At 48.9% G+C, this 20,169-nt stretch overlaps 1 protein-coding gene across 1 annotated transcript; it reads left to right on the top strand.

Moving 5' to 3' along the window:
- Positions 1–1,302: 1,302 nt before the first annotated feature.
- ECD (ecdysoneless cell cycle regulator) lies at positions 1,303–19,917 on the top strand. Its single transcript, XM_078859859.1, has 13 exons — positions 1,303–1,595; positions 6,275–6,392; positions 7,099–7,186; positions 8,519–8,697; positions 8,953–9,145; positions 10,081–10,209; positions 11,082–11,296; positions 13,175–13,278; positions 13,698–13,782; positions 15,967–16,119; positions 17,679–17,746; positions 18,280–18,569; positions 18,728–19,917. Exons 1-13 carry the CDS (start codon positions 1,379–1,381, stop codon positions 19,013–19,015), a joined length of 2,127 nt encoding a protein of 708 aa, XP_078715985.1. The 5' UTR covers positions 1,303–1,378; the 3' UTR covers positions 19,016–19,917.
- The last annotated feature ends 252 nt before the right edge of the window (positions 19,918–20,169 follow it).

Genomic DNA, 20,169 nt, shown 5'->3' with positions numbered 1-20,169 from the left:
GGGGGAGGCGAGGCGCCTCCTCCCCCCTCCTTGGCGTCAACTCACAACTCTCACCACAAAGGCAGAACCCTCACGTCACGTGGTCTCCGCTATTGAGACATGGAAGTAAAAACGACGTCGTGATGAACAAGGGATTATAACCTTTAAATAAAATAGCTCTGTGTCACCGCGCCCTTACAAATTGCACACCAATTGATGCAATGAATATCGCGCTCTGCTTTTCGCTTGCATGTTTCAGATTTACTGCAATACACCGATGCTTGGACGGGCTAAAGGCGAGTTTTTTAAAATAATTATTACGATCACAACCACCAAAAACGATCACAAACTACTGGAAATAACTCTTTGGTTACTTCGGTAAAGTCACGTAGAAATAAAATAAATAATATAATACGCCGTTTGGATTTCAACACAAGCAACCGTCATCAGGTGTGAATGAATGAGATAACAAGGCTGGTAAACTTATAAATGTAATGCAACACAGAGGGTCGGCTAACACAACAGTTAACACTTTTCCTGGTTGATTGCGGACACATTGTGAAAAACACAACAGGTGAAACGTTCTCAAAATGACATTTCTCTCGGCTCCATCGTGTAGTTGCAGTCTGTTACTTTATGTGAAAAAAGAGCTTCATAGTATGGAAAAATAAGAATAGGTTTTATCATGTCTGGCCTAAAAAGACAGGTGTTAAGATATTATTGGTTGTTTCGGTAAAGTCACGTGACTTTACCGAAATAACCAAGAATATGAATCCCTGCAGTCACGAACGCTTTAAATCGGAGGTGTTAAGATGTTCAAACACCAAATAGAAACCTTTTGCAAGGAATCAAGTTCGCATTAATGGAAGGGGAGGGGTGGGGAGTTACCCCTGACGAAGATGGCGGCTAATGGAGGGGGACTGGGGAGTTACCCCTGACTAAGATGGCGGCTAATGGAAGGGGGGCTGGGGAATTACCCCTGACTAAGATGCCGGCTAATGGTAGGGAAGGGGGCTGGGGAATTACCCCTGACTAAGATGGCGGGTAATGGTAGGGAAGGGAGCTGGGGAATTACCCCTGACTAAAATGGCGGCTAATGGAGGGGATGGGGGCTGGGCAGATACCCCTGACTGAGATGGCGGCTAACGGAGGGGGGCTGGGGTGTTACCCCTAAAATGGCGGCTAATGGAGGGGAGGGGGCTGGGGCTGGGGAGTTACCCCTGACTAAGATGGCGGCTAATGGAGCGGAGGGGGCTGGGGAGTTATCCCTGACTAAGATGGCGGCTGATGGAGCAGAGGGGGGCTGGGGAGTTACCCCTGACTAAGATGGCTGCCCCGGGTGTTCGTCAAGTGGCGACAGGCCTCTCAACGTGCGCGCCAGAGAGACGGGACAGAGAGGATGGCGCTACCCGCGTCTCAGCGACGAGCCGAGGACGTGGTTCAATACCGGGTCTTCTTCCTCACTCCCCACGGCGGCCAAGGGGACCCCCCGCCGCGAGAGACCGAGGCGGAGCTGCGAGGCTGCCTCGAACGAGTCCGAGCCGCCCTCGCCCCGCTCGTTTGCGGCTACATTTGGCAGGAGCAGCGGTTCGCGCTGAGGGTCCGGCCCTGCCGAGGTAAAGACGCGGGTCTCGGGGTGTTTACTCGATTAGAAAATAATTAGGTGCAATTTGTTTGACGGTGGTATTGTTCTATTATTGTTATTATACATGTGACTTCACCGAACCCGCTCTGGCCGACGTAGTTGACGTTATGGTGAATGAAACATTTCAAGTATTTGGCTCCTGCTGTACTTTTGAACGTGACGATTGGCCCACTTCGTTTGGACTGTCATTTGTGATAGCCAAGTCGCTTCTGAAAAATAACAATAAAGCAATCAAGGAGGTCCCATGAAGCAGCTTGGTGGTGAAATAAAACATTTGTTTAAACTGAGCGACACGGCGTGGTGAGGTCCTCATCCAGCAGTGGAGTGTACCCCCTGCACTGCAGTGGCACACTGCCATGTGGAGGTGGAGGGGTTTGAGGCCTTTCATGTACCAACGGACAAACTCACACTTAAATAATTCACATTCCTCAATGACACTGCCCTAAATGGGAAAAAATTAACCCGTAAAAACAAAGTTTTTCACTATAATGTTCAATGGGCCACAACCCAGCCCACATTGGTCTTTGAAACGGGCGGCTAGAGTCCTCTCGTCCTCTGGCTTAAGATGGCTGCCACCTATGGGTCAGATGATTGCCTGCCACCATTAAGCAATTGGTAATTAAATATAATTTTTTTTACCTAAAAAGTGTAAAATTTTGGAAAAAAAAATTTCACGAAAATAAATTTTCACGCACAACGAGTCTGTGTGCAAAATGTCAGCTCGATTGGATCACGGGAAGTGGGTTATAAAACGACCGAAAGATTTGCACGGTCGTAAGCGCGCAAGCAAGTGAACTTAATATAAATGATTTAAAAATACATGTTGAACGTTAAGTTGTTTGTGTACATTTAATTACGGATGTGCGGATATTTACCTCGGTAAGGAAATGTTTTAGCTGTTTATGATCTATCGTAATCTGTATGTCTCGAACACCTCTTAGAGTACTTCCCGACAAGGTAGAACGCTGATATATTGTACACAATGTACCTTTTAGAACACAATCTGAAAATCCGAGATTTTTCATTTTAAGGCCCCCAGATCTCGATTTTAAGTGCCCCATAAACATGTTTCGTGTAATTCAGAAACCATTCAAAATATGAGTGCGGGTCTTTTTCGTTTTATAAAGAGTTAAACAGCAAATAAAATTAAAGCGAGAACCATTGGTTCAGTCTTTTATTGTTGGGAGATATGTAGGATTCAAGCGGTTTTGAACTAAAAAATCCGCATTTTATGATGTTCAAATTTGAGTAGTTCGATCATGGTAAAATATAAGTGTCCTCTCATAGACTATTGAGTTCATAAATGTTTGTTGTTTCAAATAAAAAACGGAATTTTTAAATTGAGCTGTTTCTGTTGGGTACGTCTATAAATATAAGAAGTTGAATTAAGTCATCAACAAGTAAAAAATTGTGTAGTTAGTGTCTCACCGTAGATACAAATAGTAAAACAAAATCCTATCAGTTGAACTACTATATTTATTGAAAACCTTTTTCCTGGCGAAGACAGGCTTAGTTTATTATATAGTTTAGATTCCAAGCATACTCCCTTCAAATATTGAAAATGTATTTTAACTTTAGTTGTGATATTTAAATTCACTTATTAATCACTGAAAGAACTGTTCGGATGGTTTGGCACTTGCGATATAAAAGAAGTGATAAAAAATAACTCGTGTAATTTTGCCTCAAATATAAATCGGCGCTTTAAAAAGTTGTAGATCTTTTTGAAAATTGAGAAGAAAATTTACGGCAAAAAATAATTGTAATTTATCGTTAATTATGTTGGCAACTTCAAATATTGCCCGAGGGCGAATTATACTTAAATATACTTAAATAATTAACACTGCCGTAAACAAAATAATATATATACATAATGCTGTAGGATATGGCCCTGCCATAGGTCAGAAATAATGAGTGAATAACAGACTGCAACTGCACGGTGGAGCCCAGAGAGAGAAATTTAATTGTTTGGAATGTTCTCCCTGTTTGTGTTTTCCAATCGTGTCCCTCCGACAATGTTCTCTTGCTCATCTTTATCCTCACTTTGCAAAATCTCTTGTAAATGTAAGTCACTTCCAGGAGTTTGTGACAATTGTGTACATGTATGTATGTACTATATGTTGAACTTCTTTCGCACCATACGTAGCCAACAGAAGCCATGCGTACGGATGATTTTTCAATCCAAATCACATGCTGCTGATAAACACATTCCTGCGGAGGGAGCTGGTAGGAACGTGGGGTTGCTCGGTCAATGGCCAGGGTCAACGGCGGCGTGGTGTATTCCGCAAATATGCCCGACTGTGAGGGCGGGCACAAGCCGGCCTGAGTAGGTTAAACGTTGAGTTTTATAAGGGCACCACGGGGTGACCAGCCCCTCCCCACCCAGCCCCACTCCTCCCACCCCCCACCCAGCCCCACCCTCCCCACCCAGCCCCTCCCCACCCCGCCCCTCCCCACCCAGCCCCTCCCCACCCTCCCTTCTCCACCCAGCCCCACCCCTCACATTTTTGGATGCACGACGGATGGACATCATAATCCCCTGTGGGCTGGTATAACCAGGAGGTTCCTACCAGTATTACATTCATGCTTAAGGGAGCACGAACAAACGAGACGGTCAAGAAAGACTCGAATATTTGAATGGAGTCGCGATGATTCATTGTCTGAATCGTTACACCACGAACCGCCACGGTCTATAGTCCGGTGTAGTCTTCACTGGACCAGCGTGGTGAAGTATGGTCAAATAACCCACACTGCGCGTGGGGAGGACCACATCCAGCAGTGGATTGACAAGAGGGTTGTTAATGTATGAAGGTTGAACTTATTTCGCACCGTGCGTAGCCAACCGTGCTAATCGGAGGTGCAGGGGAAGGACAAGTGAAGTGAGTTGATTGTCTCAGCCCGATGACTAATGAATGACTGCAATACAATTATTATCACGTGTATTATTTGATTACCATCTGACAAACGCCTCTATATCGTCCAGAGGCTGTTCTCAAATACAGTAACACATTAAGGTCACTGCTTGTTGCCAGAGTTCCAAATGGATCATGACATAACACCCATTGCACACTTCAATATAAGAATATACTTTTTAAAAAAGACACTGTCTAAAAAAAATGTCACATATACAAGTTCATAGTTTAGGCATATTTTCGTTTGTAGGCAACGGATGATGGTGAACTCGTGACACCATCCGACCCACGTGGGTACATCGTTGTCGGCACACCTGGTAACAAAGTCTGGAGATCGATTATATTGGGAAATGGCCGAAGCATGGCAGTGCCCAGAGAAAAGGGGAAAAGCCTATTACCATATTTTGGTACTGGCAAAGGATGATGAGTGTGCAACAATTGATTTATTACGGTACATGGTTTGAATTGTACACTAAGAATCAATTTACAATTCGTATTTTTTTACGGAAATGTTCCATTAAGGCTAATGGGGGAAATGAGACAATACAAATGAGACAGAACACGTGGCACAGAGAGTGGGTGGGTGTGGGGCAGGGGGGTTGTGAATCATGACGTGCCACGTCATTATCATTGGCAGTCTCATCTTTATCTTGCCTTTCACACTGAAACATGTCTGAGTCAGTGACACTGCAGTGATATTATATTTCTTCCTCTAATTTTCCAAAATCTCTTTCACCCAATTATTTCCCCGTTCTTTATTGGCATCCTGTCACGAGATGAACTGGCTATTTGGGTCTGTCGCCAGAGATGAATTTAGTAATTTTAGAAATTGAGGGTTAATTATTAAATTTGAGTTCTGGGCATGATCACCCTTTAGTGGAGCCACTGAGGCTGTGTTACCTCCAGCACCGGCGACTCCGATGCAAAGGAGGCGCCACCGGTGATGGTTTCATGGAAACGGTGAGGTATTAATGGACGAAATGGATTGGAAATGGAGCACGGTACAAGCAAAGTAATTGAATTATATTCGGAGAAGAGTTATCGCGACACTAAATCTGTTTCAGAGTTGCTTTTGGACCACTCAGCCATTTACTCCTGTGCCTCGTGCAGACACATTGTGTAAAATACCAACGGATGTTTGATTATTGATACAACCACGTCCTGATAGCAGAAAGTCCATACCTGATGTATGGTTGAGATAACTGGGCTCCTTCAATGAAGGCATTGTTGTGCAGAGACTCTTGAAATCACCTGTGAGGAATACTAGTCAAATGCAAAAGGTGGTTACACGTTTTTTTAAACGTAATTTGTGCAAATGGAACGGTATTGCGCTTCTGCTACATGTATCATTCTTTCCGTCTATCAGGGCAAAGTGGTTAGCATGTTGTACTGTGAAACCATTGACCTGTGTTCGATTCACGGCCATGGAAACATTTGTGGTGGGTCATTTATACCAGTCGTGGGACTTTGCCAACCTTCACTGACCAGCGTAGTGGAGTTATCATCATCATCAGCTATGCTCAATCCATTGCAGAACGAAGTTCTTCTCAATCCGTCGCCATCTCTCATGATTCTGCGATTTAACAATCCACTTTGCGCCTGGACATAAGTTGATATCATTCCACCTCCTTGGTGAAGATCAAGCATGGGTTTAGCAGTAGAGTTAATAGAAGTCTGCAAAATTAAGATAATGACTTCTCATTGACAATGGACATAGTCACCTTCGTTTGCGTCCACACAGATGGGATTCCCGCGCACCTCTATGGCCAGACGACCTTCGGTGACAACGTGGAAGATGAGTGGTTTGTGGTCTTCCTGGTGCGGGAGATCACGCGTCTCATCCCGGAGGCCGTCGCGTGGTGAGTGCCCCCCGTGCCGCCCGTGCCCCTCCCCCTGTGCCCCCCCCCTCACCCTCCACACAGCTCACAGACAAGAAGTAGCAAGTAGCAAGGCTAACAAAACCATTAAACTTTTTTCACACGGCACGAATTGTGTTTAAAACAAATAACTGCATAATTTCAGTGGAAGAGCAGATGGAGTAGAGGGACCGAGAGTGAGATGGAACGATGGGGGGTAGTGGATGTGGCAAAGATGGAGAGAGAAAATTGGGAGCAGTCGACACCATGCAATGATGGGAATTTTGCCTTTGTCGAAGAGGAACAACTTGCTAAACATACAATTGCAAAATATAATGTGGAAATAAATCTTTGTAGGTGGAATCATGAAGCGGAGGTTGAGACTTATGGGCGGGATGGAGGAGGCGGGGTTACCGAGAGGTTCGGGGCCAAGGGAAAGACATAATTCCAGGCGGTGGTGGTGATGAGAACGGTAAGAGTGGTCCTTGCAGGACGTGTCGACTGTAACTACGGTATACTTAAAGCCAGATGGTGTCGGTAAAGACTGTCAAAGTTGACTTTGAAGGTCAGGTGTCAACTTTACAGCAACTTTGGGATCTAGTGGAAGGAAAGAAGCAGCATGGCAATATGTGGTGGCATAATGATCATTGGCAATTATGACCTCTCGACCTTGTGCTTCATCTTGTGACCTCCGCACGCTGCCCCTCAGGCTCGAGGACACGGACGGGCAGTTCCTGCTCATCGAGGCCGCCCACCATCTGCCTCGCTGGCTCAACCCGGACACCAGCGAGAACCGGGTGATTTACCCACAAAGCCACACTCACACACGTCCACCTTCAGTGAGGGTGCTGGAGGTACAATAAAATTGGCATGGAATAAAACGTGCACAAATATTCCACGTGTTATAATCACGTGGGAAGAGCTATTATGTGCTCGACCAGAGACGTACAGCTCAAAGGCAATGCACTAGTGCATTGTCTCTGAGCTGTACGCCTTTTGGCGTCCTCTGGTCGAGCACCAATTGGGTCGAGGCTCAAAAGAAAGCCGTCCCTTGGTGTGGACCATTCAGTTTCAAGGACAATGCATATATTCTCATAGTATGTTTTTTGTTTGCATTTTGACTGCAAGTATTGTGGTTAATGCAGACATGAATCCTTGTAAAAAGGTTTCAGTTTTGTTGCCAGAAAAAAGGGGAAAAACCCTGCTTTTGCAACAGGTAACTCTTAACATCGGGTGGTGACCACCGACCTATCCTCGCTAACACACACCATCACACGCCATCACTCGCTAACACTGACGCTCTGATACGACTGGCGTGGCCAAGCCAGGAGGGCTACTGGTTGGCCACGCTGACTTGAGGCTTGACTCTTCTTCTTCTTCACGAGGCGTCTTCATGAGGCATCTTCATCCCGGACACATCATATCAGCAGCCCCGCACCAGGTGCGGAGGCCGCTGATATGCGCCTCGGCGTGTCCGGGCCACACCCCGGCCACACCCACCTTCGAGAAATCTCGAGAAGGCTCCTCTCCTGTCCACGTGGCCCCCAAGGTGCCCCCGGGGCCCCCGGCCCCCACCTTGATCCGGTCACGTGTCCAGCCGGGTTCATACAACCCCCGCGGTGCTCACCCACGGCCCCCAGGCCCCCCGAACTGACGTCATTCCCGCATGCAGACGTGATGACGTCATGTGTGAGTGAGTGTGTGTGAGTGTGTGTGAGTGTGTGTGAGTGTGTGTGGACCCGCGTTGTAGTGACGCTCCCCCGCGTAGTGACGTCACGCGCGTGTGTGTGTGTTTGTGTAGGCCCACACGGTAGTGACGCTACAAGTCACTACACAAGTAAACAGTTGGATTTATAAAGAAAAACGAGAAGGCAATCTGGAGAGTGTTATTGTGTTATTTTCTATTTGTATAATTATACTATTTCATTAAGTGTGTGGATGTTATTTATTTGTACAGTACAGGATAATGTTCTTATATCAGATGTTAGGAAACATTTTTATTTTCCCCTATGCGCAGTCGGACACGGGAACCTGATCCACTTTTTCCCCAAATATACAGTAACAGTACATACATTCGCAAATTCCCCCCCATGGTCCGCCTTGACAGAGCGTCGTCGCTTTTGCGCCAGGTGTTCTTCTACCGCGGGGAGCTCCACATCCTGCCGCTGCCTCGCACACCGGGGGACGTTGGGCGCCTGCCGGTGGGGACCCCCAGCGTGGAGAGCGCCCTGGCGCTGCTGGCGCAACGCGGCCACGACTTCCTGGCGGACGAGCCCATAAGACGCGCCGTCGGCAAACGGATCGACGGGTTCGTAGGCGACGCTGACGACTCTTCTGCACAAAAAAATGATGATTTCACCCCCCCGTCCGCCACATCATTGAAAAAGAGCTTAATAGCTCATCAGATTCCTCCAGTCTAAATTTTGATTCTGATGAAGATTTTGAAAGCCTCACCGACTGTAGAGCTAACCGCTACCCTACACGCATACACACACATGCGCACGCACACCACCCACGCGGTCGCCAACTCGGGACGCTGCTGGCGCGGCGGTGTTTGGCGCAGGTACCCAGGCAGGGCGCGGGAGAGCGAGCACCGCGCGCGCTGCCTGCTGCCCCTGGGCGTGGCGGCCGTGCTGCGCCGTCGGCCCGACCTCGTGGCCCCCGCCGTGCGGGCGTTCTATCTGCGCGAGCCCGGCGACCTGCGTGCCTGCCGCTCGTTCCGCACCTTCCCTCCTGGCGCCAGCGTCCTCGCGCTGGTACGGCCGGACGAACGAGAGGAAATCCCCGAACGAAAGGGGAGGTGGGGGGGTTTGCTTGCTTTGTTCGCTTTTTCTGGTTTGCGCAGTAGCTACTCGGGTCGATGATCCATCTGTGGCGTGGTAGGGGGGTGCGGGGCACGTTATCTCTTGAAGAGATGGTCCGATATGTATAACAAATTAGTTTAAAACAAAATTAGGTTGGTTTTACCCTTTCTGCCAATATTACAGGAGGTGTTAAGATGTTCAAACGCGAAATGGACACCTATTGCAAAGCATCAAGTCTGCATTAACTACACAGACTTGTGGTAAAACATGCAAACAGACATACGTTGATAATTGAATGCATTGTCTTTGAAACTAGTTGGCCTACACCAGAGACAGCCTTCTTTGTCTCACCGGTGTTCTAAACATCTTAACACTTGTGTTGTCGGAAAGAGTAAAGCCTGTTTTTTCATATGCATCGATTAATTGAAAAATTACGGGGGTAACATTACGATGTCATCGCTCGAGTGCAATAGTGATGGGCTTGGCCATGACCGGTCATATGACACTGGTCAGTCACTGGAGGTTCTTTTATTTCTCATTGTGGGACACAAACACTTGTGCCTGTAGGTAGTAATATCTGTCCTACACTCCACTCTCTTGTGGACATGCGGTGTACTGGCCTTCGTTAATAATGAAATGTTGCTACGAAGTATAACGTTCGTTTCAGTTTTTTGCGCTTTTACACGGCGTTAGTTTTCTTGCGGCAAAACGTACACGCTCTTGCGTAGGTAATAGCCACATGTACACTCAACAATTATGCACTGTATAATATCACCTTTATCTGATGCTTGTTCACCCACTCTGCGATTCAACTGCGTAAGCAAACTATCTTCAGGAAAGGTTTCTCTACCATCATCCTTTTACATACCCCGTGTTCTCGTGGCCAGGTGACGTTCACGCGATGCCTCTACGCGCAGCTTTCTCAGCAGCGCTTCGATCCAGACCGGCGCAGCGGCTTCCAGCTGCCGCCACCCTCCGACCCCACGTATCGGGCACACAGCCTGGGCATGAAGCTGGTGAGACAGAGAGCCACCCTGTGGGCGCCACGGTGGCGAGATGTTAACTACCTTGCCTGTTATGCAGGAGGTCGTGAGTTCGATCCTGACCCTGACGCCTGTCTATTTAGAGTTTGTTTGGTCGTGTGGATTTTTCTCCGAGTCTACCGGTTTTTCCCTCCACATTTAGAATCATGCGTTTAGATAATTTAGCTGCTATAAATTTCAAATGTGATGAGCCACTTCGTTGAGCTATCATTTGTGACCAGGTCGCTTTTGAAAAACAGATATATAGCTCAGTGGGCATTACCTGGTAAAATAAAAACAATAATGGCTTCGGTTCCCCCTGCTGCACTTGGTGCAGCGTTAACCAAGGGCTTCCAGAGGAGGCCGGGCCACTTCAGAGAGCAGAGCGCTGAGCCGGCGATGCCGAGAGCCTGGGTTTGAGTCGGAGCAGCCCCGCGCGATTAAACAGAGTTCAGTGTAGCGAATTGATGGTCTCGGCCTCGTCACCAGTGACTGCAAGAAAAACAACCATCAGATTAAATTTGGTTCTTCACTTAATTTGGATCAATTCCAATTTGTTTGACATTGATATGACGAACATTACTCTCAGGGGCAGAGTGGGTAGGCAGGTGCTGCCCCCTACTGTGTAGTCCAGATGTCACATGAAGGGTCCTGTAATATCCGCCTCCGTGAGCCATCCTCTAGCATGGAGGATTGACTGTTTCTATGAGGGTTTAAGATGGATTCTTCATCTCTTTCATGACAGAAAAAGAGTGGCGTCAGAGGGGAGAAGTAGGAGTGTTGTGAGATGGGAGAACTAGGCAGGGGTGAGCCCAAGGAGGGCCTTTGTGAGTGCGCTGTGTTGTTTACGCTGTGTGTGTGGCCAGGCTCATGGGTTTGAGATCCTCTGCGCGCGCTGCGCACTCCCGCCCGGCGACACCGGCTCAGAGCGGCCGGTCTCGGACCCACGATGGCAAACCTTCCATCAGAGCCTGGTCGACGGCGGCTACTTCAAGGGGGAGCTGCAGGGCTCTCGGAGACACCGGGAGCTGCTGCAAGCTGCAGAGACGTACTTCACCCAATCGCTCAGCGAGCCGGCCAGGTGAGACAGCGCCGAGTGGCGAGCGCGGCGTCCGTCAATCTGGCTAAATAAACGCCGGCTCCTGATATTAAGGACACAGAAATGTGTCACGATGCCAACGCTTTACGATCCACAAAGGCGGCTGCCAGACGTCTCTCCTTCATCCTTAAGTGAGACCACATTACCCATCCAAGACTCCAATCCCCCTCCAGTGGCTTTCCAATCCAGTCGTGGATTAATTTCAAGATCGCTCTCACCATCATCAAGACTTCTTGTGGACTTGCCCCTGCCTACCTCCAACCCTCTCACATCACTACTGCCTTCCAAGCACTCTATGCATCAGCAACCAAGGCTTTTTTATCGAAACCCCCAGTCAACCTTCACTCAGGTCGCTCATTCTCCTCTGCTGCCCCCACAGTCTGGAATTCTCTTACCAGCCGTCCATGCTGTTGACTGCCTGTCCCTATTCAATTCTGGCTCAAGACTTACATTCTTTCTTCTGCTGATGGTTGACTGCCTTTCTATAAAATAAATACGCCCACTGTTTTTGTACAGCACCTTGAGATGCGGTCATATTTAGGTGCTGCATAAATCCACATTGGATAGTATTATAAACACGCCCCAACTCGCACATCAAACGGCTTTGATGTTAGCAGCATCGAATTGTTGGAAGTTTTGTGTCCCCGTGCTGTCCGAAAAGGGATTTGCGGATTGTAACGTGTAAAATAACTTTGTGTTGCGCCCAGTCAGATGCTCCATTATAGCACCGAAGTGACATTTCTTCGGCATCACTGCTCTTGTTTGACCCCCATCCATCTTGAGAAAGAGACGTTCGATGTTAATGGGCTCTCACCTGGTTTGAAATGTGGTCCGCTACGTATGTCTGCGAAACAAGTTCAACATACATACAAATAAAGGACTTTAACCCGTTCCCTTTGTGATGATGTACGTGTACATCATCAGTTTTTCTTGCAATTCCATATGAAATCATTCAATTCCAAATGAAATCGGAAGTTTAAAGACCTTGCGGGAGGGCGTGTGGCACAGTTTGGTTCCAGCTATCAAAGAGTGCGGTCGTGTCGTTACACTTCTCTGTGGTGAGTACAATGTCTTTAAAAACAACGGCACGCTATGCTTCTCTAAGTAAAATTAACGCTAGCCGCTTGCGCGTTCCAGGATTCAGCGGTGAATGGGAGCCACCCTGCAACTTGCAGATGTCTCGGAACGGGAAAGGGTTAATACACCAGTGCGGTAATGTCCATATAGTGCTCTGATGGGGCACCTGACTGATTTTGACGAAGCTTCAAGCTCGAGTGGGACAGCCCGGAAGCACATCCCGGTGTGTTTCCATTCGTGGGCCCTGAGCCGGTGAAAGAATGTCCGTGTTTATACGACAAGTACCAGTTTCTCCATCGGACTGCCGCTGTTGATTTCTCACCCCGAGTTGGTACTTAATTTATTTGCTCCCAAGGGATGATGGGCCACGTCATTCCCTGAACATAATTTGTACTCACACACCTTATAATCATTGTTGTGAATAATACAAATTATTTATAGCCATTTTTCCCTTGACATTCAGATGGGGGCTTCCCCCTATTGTGTCGGTCATGGGTAGTTGCTGACCATACTTCACCGTACAGGTCATTGCAGGCTGGTGTTGCATGAACCCGACAACCTAAGCTCGATTCCCAGCCACAGCTAACATCAGTGGTGAGTCAGACATCAGAACCACTCCTAGGCACCCCCCTCCCTCACCAAGGGGATCCAGGGCCAGTTGAGATAGAACTCGTCAACGATGTTAGCCGTTGCCAAAAGGATGTATATAAAATATAACAATATTAATTATTATTCTTATCATTGCATATATATTGTTTCGCTATTTTGCTAAAATGGGTGTAGTGATGAGGTGCAGCCGGGTGACGAGGTGCTGTTGGTGCTTCGCGAGGCGACGTTGAGCGAGGAAGAGCTGAAGCGTGAGGAGGAGACGCTGCCCCCTGATGATGGTGAGACCATCAGCAGCTATCGGACGCTTACAGCTTGAGAATTCCTCATCATCGGCATCATCATCGTCATCATCGTCAGTCACGATCAATTCAATGATGGATGAAGGCCCTCCCCAAGCCAATTCTGCATTGCAACAATCCTGTCACCTGCACACGGGCTGATTCGTCACTCTATCTCTTGGGTGGACGCCTTCTCGGACACGTTCCACTCCTTGGCTTCCACTCCCATCGTTATTTTTGACCATCAGCCGTCACCCCTTTAGGCAGCTTGTTGTGCCCAGGCCCACGAACCATTACATAGTTAAAATAAAACCTATTAGTATTTTCTATGTCATTTAGGCTTCACCACAGCCCGTAGGTGTCCATGTGAAGCTGTACGCTTGTGAATCGTTGCTGTGCATGTGGTGTGTGTCGCACAGATGACAGCTGGATGGATCTCACCCCCGACCAGCTGGATCACATGCTGGAGGAGAAGGAAGCCTCGTGCAAACAGATGAATGGACGGTGAGGAAGGCACCAACCTCTGTTTTGCCTACTGCGCCACGCATTTTTCACAGTGAGAGTCGTCGCGCAAAGTGGGAGGTCGCTCATTCTCCTTTACTGCTCCCATGGTATGGAACTTCCCCAGCAATCCGTGCTGTCGACTCGCTGCCCATGTTCAGTGTAGTTCAGTGTAGTTTAGTTTAGTTCAAGTTCGGGCTTAAGACCATATTATGTGCCTTCCGCCTGTGATCGACTGCCTCTCACTATGAAATAAATATTCCCTCCGTTGCTGTACAGCATTTTGAGTGGTGGTCACGTAAAGATGCTTTTTACATTCACATTGTATTGTAAAGATATCGTGCAAATGATTTTCGCGTGTGTCTGTGTGTATGCGCGTGTGTGTTGAGGAAGTACTGAAGGCGATCCAGAGTCTGAGACCAGGAAAGGCACCGGGCAGAGATGATCTCCGAATCAAAATGCTTAGGGAGGGTGGTATTTGTGCACAGACTGCCTTACATGACATAACAACAGTCTGGACCACTGGACGGGTTCTGCAGGATTGGAAGGATGCCCTGGTGGTCCCCCACCGCACAGACTGTAACAACTATGGGGGCATCTCACTCCTCAGTGTGCCGGGAAAGGTCCTGGCAAGGATTATTCAACATCGCCTTGCCAGGCACGCTGAGGAGAGGCTTGCGGAGCCCCAATGCGGTTTCAGGAAAGGGCGGTCCTGCACAGATGCCATATTTTCTGTCCGTCTGCTACAACAGAGGTGTAGAGAATTCCAACAAGACCTACATCTCTGCCTTATTGACCTGGTCAAGGCCTAAGATACCATCAGTAGGCCTGGGCTCTGGGTTGTTCTTCGTGCTTTCGGAGTCCCTGACCCTCTGCTCACGATCATTAAGGACCTTCATGATGGTGAGCGGGCCCGGGTAAAACTACATGGCCGGGAGTCGGAGCCATTTCCTGTTCACCTTGGGGTGCAACAGGGATGTCCTCTGGCTCCACATTATTTAACATATATTTTGACCATGTAGTTCGTGAAGCCTTCAATAGCTGTACCGGAGGAATTTTCATCTGGTACAGATACAATGGGAGGCTGATCGATGCCCGGGTGCGGTCAAGGGATGGCTCCCTATTGCTCAACCACGTTATGTATGCCGATGATCTGGTAATTGCTGCTCACTTAGAGGAGGAGTTGGAGGTGCTGCTGCTGAACCTGGAGCTTGCCACTAAGAGGTAGGGCCTTACCATCAGCCCCACCAAAATTAAGCACCTGCGTGGGTATTTTGTACCATCGGACACTCCACCCCCACAACTCCGAATTGGCGATAGGGCAGTTGTGGAGAGACTGGAGAGTTTCCCATACCTGGGCAGTGTGCTCATGACCGGCTCTGGTTTGACAGCAGACGTCTCACTCCGAATCAGTCGAGCGGCATTATCTTTTCATCGGTTGCGTAACGCTGTGTGGAAGCTACCTGGTCTGTTGCTCCACACAAAGCTTCAGGTCTTCTCGGCCACAGTCATTCCCTCCCTTCTATCCGCTTGTGAAACGTGGACCCCCCTAATGGAACATCTTCGCCGGTTAGAAACATTTAGGTTGACCTGCCTACGATCCATCCTTGGTTTAACCAGGCTTGATTGTGTGAAGAGCTCACAAATCCTTGAAAGATCTAGACAAAGTCCTATCGGTGTGCTCCTCCAGCAGGCAAGGCTGTGTTGGCTGGGTCATAAAGGCCGCATGCCCAGCCACCGCATGCCTAAACATATTTTGTTCGGCTGGATCGAGGGGGCTAAACGGGCGCTGCACGGGCTAGAGAAGAGATGGAGTGATGTGGCACAGGAGGATGTGGAGCTGAGTGGACTTGCCGATGACTGGTACCAGCGGTGTCAAGATCGGCCTCTGGAGGAGGCTCGTAAAGGACACTACTGGGCTGTTGGAGACAGTCGCCCTCCAACAACAACGGAGGGCGGAGGAGCGATGCTCACAACAACGTGCATGACAGCAATTTGACACAGTGGGGTGCATCTGACAGTTAACCCACAACACCTTGGTCTGTCCCATGACCTCCTGCCAGGCAGTGAGACTTCCACACTTCATGTTGCCATACAGTGTGAAGCAAGCCTAGCACAAGCGCTGTGCTGACGTCACTGCCACTTAGCGGCAGCTGCTGTAGCTTGTTCTGTTTGTGCGTGTGAAAGCGGTGGGGCCAGAGAGCGCAAGCAGAAGGAGCGCAAAGAAGTCCCGGGGGAAGAGCCTCGGGGCGAGGACAGCTACGACCTCTCAGCGGTGGCCTCCAGCATGAAGGCCTTCATCAGCAAGGTGTCCAGCCTCGAGGGAGCCGAGTTGCCACGGTGAGCTGCCCCATGCTCACTTGCCACGTGTGGCGAGCAGGCCTGGACTGGCCATAGGGCAGTCAATAGGGCAAATACCCAGTGGACCGGTCCATTCCGAGAGCGGGTTGGCCGGTCTGTGTGGGGAAATTGCAAATGTGATCAGAGTAAAAAAAACATGTAATCAAATATTTTATTACCTATAATGTGTCCGCTTCATTTATTATTCATGCTCTCAGTTACCATTAAGTCCCAAGTTCGGCAGCCCCAAACATTATTCCTCACCGGCCCATTTGCTTTTTGGACCCAGCCCAAATGGGCAAATGAGATCGCACGGCAAAATCACGCAAAATCACGCAAATACGTCACATCGCAAATCTAGCTTCTAGTATGCAGTTTGTAGTACAACCATTCAAATAAATAGATAAATAACTAAATAAGTAAATAGATAAATTGCCCATAGCCCGAATTTGGGCCGGTGTATTTACAAATTCCTGGGCCGATGTTTAGTCCCAGTCTGTCACTGGCTGCGAGCACTGGCCGCGTTTCACCCGACCACATGGCCGCATTGCCTTCAGGTCTATCTATATCAGCCGGGCATGGTGGCAACGCGATTCAGGACATTGGAGGCAAGCGTTTGGTGGATCATGTCGAGATTTGTGTGAAACTCCCAAGTCTCACCAGGCTGCGTGGTGGCCAACGGATGACAGTGAAGTGGGTTTGAAAACCCTTCTCTACAGATCTTTACAGACCTCTTGAATGTTACCCCGTCGTCCGTGTGGTTTCCTCCCGATACCCCAGTTTCCTCCCAAATGCAAAACACTCCCTGAAAATGAAGGCATCTTGAGACTCGGTGAGGCTACTCTGGATAAATTACTATAATTATAATAACTTAAAAACAAATGACAGTCCTTGTCAGTCCACTGTAGGATGACGGACCCCCTTCACACCATATTGATCACGTGGTTAGTTGATCATTTTTCACCACGCTAGTCAGTGCAGGTCAGTTGGAGGGAAGATTGCCACGAACTAATTTATGTATCACTCGCCACTGAATCAATCTCAGGATGCCGGCTTCATAGTGCAGTGCACTGACCTCTGTGCTACCAGTCCCTCCACACTCCCCCACCCCCCCCAAATGCCTCTTGTATTATAATTTTAGTTCTGTACAATGCCCAGCAGTAGGGCATTCGCTGCCTGTTGCATTGGTTCACAGGTAGACTCCAGCGGCCGCTCTGGTTGATTACGGTGGGTGTATCAACTGAAAAAAATTCTCACCGTCTGCTTCATCGTGTGCTGGATTTTTCTCCGGGTCCTCCGATCTTTCCCTCCACATTTAGAATCAACATGTGTTTAGGCCTTAGCGTGATAAGCTACTTCGTTGAGCTATCATTTGCGGCAAGGTCGCTTCTAAAAAAGAGCTACATAACGCAGTGGGCCTTACCTGGTAAAATAAACAATAGTTTAGTTGAGTAAAAGAGGGCAGTCTTGTCAATTACAAAACCATTATTATTTATTGAAGCGCTCTGAGTCGACGAGTGTAACTGTGCCATTAAAATCTGTCCGCTTTCTCTTCTCAGCCTCGAAGACGAACGCCCCGTTCGGCTGGACGTTGACGCCTTCATGGCCGCACTTCACAAGTTGACGGGTGAGCGACATACAAGGCTGCCGTGGCTGCGTCATGTTTAATCGTTGTGTCCTCACTTAGGCTTCGATGGCTATGCTTCGTTCATCGATAAATGAACCAGGTGCATGTCGGTGCCGCACCGGCCAATCTTGAACGGTGGAGTTTTGAGCTCTGTAGAGTTTCTCTGCGCGGCTTGTTTTTCTTCTTACTTGGACATTTTTTAACCTAAAATATCTTCGCATGGGTCGGCCTCGGGCGCATTCCCTTCCTCTCCTTGGCTGCCACTGTCGTTAGTCTCGACCACTGGCCGTCATAGCTTATTTGTGAAAAAGAGCTTCATAGCTCATCGTATTTCTCCAGGATAAATATTCGGATTCTGCTGAGGCCCAGTTTCACAGTTAAAATTACATCTCTGACCTTCATATGTTATTTACTCAACGTGGTCCACTCTTTGTCTCTTTTCCCTTTAACCAAACAAGCAGGCAAGTGGGCTGTAATAATTTTAAATTTTCTCATGCGGCACGACATTCACAAGGTCCCTTCGCCTCTTCCAGGCCCCATGATGAACGAGGATGGCGCCGATCGGTCAGGCTCGGATGACGGGGCCAGCGATGACGACGACGACGATGACGATGACGATGACCTCGACTGGGATGACTGTGACGATGCCGACGATGCCGATGCCGAGGAGTGGGAGGGTGATGATGGCGGTGCTGGAGGAGGCGGCGGCGGCGTGACGGGGCTGAATGATCTGAAGGGCCTGCGCGACTACATGGAGCAGATGGACCGTGAGCTGGCTGCTACCAACGTGGGGAAGAGCTTTGAGCGGCAGCCGCCTGCACAGGTGCGTGCCGGCGTGGGCGCCGCACACGCGGGGGGCGACGTTGGGGCACGCGCTTGGGGGGCGACGTGGGAATACACACATCGTTACCTCTCCTGCGTCTCTCCCAGGTCTCTCAAGTTTCTCCTGCCAAACACGTACCCTGTGTTGTCTCTGCGCAGCAACAGAGACGGGGGACCGTGGGAGGCCCCGCCGGGGTGCACCACGGCCAGCCGCACACCGGAACGGCTCGCGGTCCTGGCGACTACCGCGACGCCAGCGACAAGCTCCGGGCCGCGTCGTCCACCGGCGCGGACGATCTCCGTCCCGTCGACGTGGACCTCAACCTGGTAAAGAACCTGCTGGAGTCATTCAGCTCCCAGGACGGCCTGGCCGGCCCCGCCTCCACGCTCTTGCACAGCATGGGCCTGCGGCTGCCCCACGATTCGCGCGACGACGACTCCTTGTAGCACCACTGCCGTCGCTGCTGGCAGCGGATCAGCCCGGGGGTTCGGCCGGACTGCAGAGGTTGGAGCGGTTTGTCTGTGTCGTGTGCAAGAGTTTGATCGATGGAGTGCGTGTGAATTACTGATATGGCCAGTCGTGCAAGAGACCAAACCATCCCACATGCTGCTGGCGTTAATCGGAGCTCGGGAACGTTAGCGTTGGTGCCGTCGTGGTTAACGCACTGTGCCCTGGACTTGCCGTCCCGAGTTCAATTCCCGGCCACGGCTGACATCAACGGCGAGCGATATCTGCACTTGTCCTGGGCTCCTCTGTCCCGTCTCCTCATTTTCCCCAACCCACATAACCAGCATGGTGACATCTGGTTAAGCAAGACCGACGTGGCATGGGAAGGCCTTCATCCAGCAGTGGATTAACAAAAGGCGTGTAAATTGTAATTTTTCAAACTCCAATCCGACACGGTCGACCCCACGTTTACCACTCTTCTTCAGTTAAATACAAAATTACGCCGTTACACACTGCACACTCCTGATCATCGCTAAGCACGGCTCTCGTAGAAAGCGCGATTCAATTTCTCACCACCAGGCCAAGTAGGATACACAAGGGGGGATGTTGTCATTGGTATCAAGAATTGAAATATCCAGCCGGCTCCCATAACTGACACTATTTGTTGATAAATACTGATGGCTAGGAGCAAACGGGGAACGCCAGATGAACTTGCTACCAAGACCAGTGAGGAATATACTAGAATTAAACGCATCGGTTATTAACCCTTTCCCATTCCTATGTTGTACGTGTACATACAAATACGTCATCAGTTTTTCTTCTGATTCCGTTCTGGAATAAAAACCAAAATAACTTTTTTTCTTCTTGGTTCTTTCAGTAAAGTCACGTAGAAGGGAAGTAATAAAATAATACAAATAAAACATAATAAAATCAAATAATTCTCACGACGTTTCGGCTACAACGCAAGCAGCCGTCTTCAGGCTGCTTGCGTTGTAGCCGAAACGTCGTGAGAATTATTTGATTTTATTATGTTTTATTTTTATTATTTTATTACTTCCCTTCTACGTGACTTTACCGAAAGAACCAAGAAGATGAATCCCTGCAGTCACGAAAGCTTTAAATCGAAACAAAATAACTTTATCGGTACCAAGGC

Source organism: Lampetra fluviatilis, chromosome 9 (assembly GCF_964198595.1).
Source record: "Lampetra fluviatilis chromosome 9, kcLamFluv1.1, whole genome shotgun sequence".
Lineage (NCBI taxonomy): Eukaryota > Metazoa > Chordata > Hyperoartia > Petromyzontiformes > Petromyzontidae > Lampetra > Lampetra fluviatilis.
This window is presented reverse-complemented; position numbering and strand designations above follow the sequence as displayed.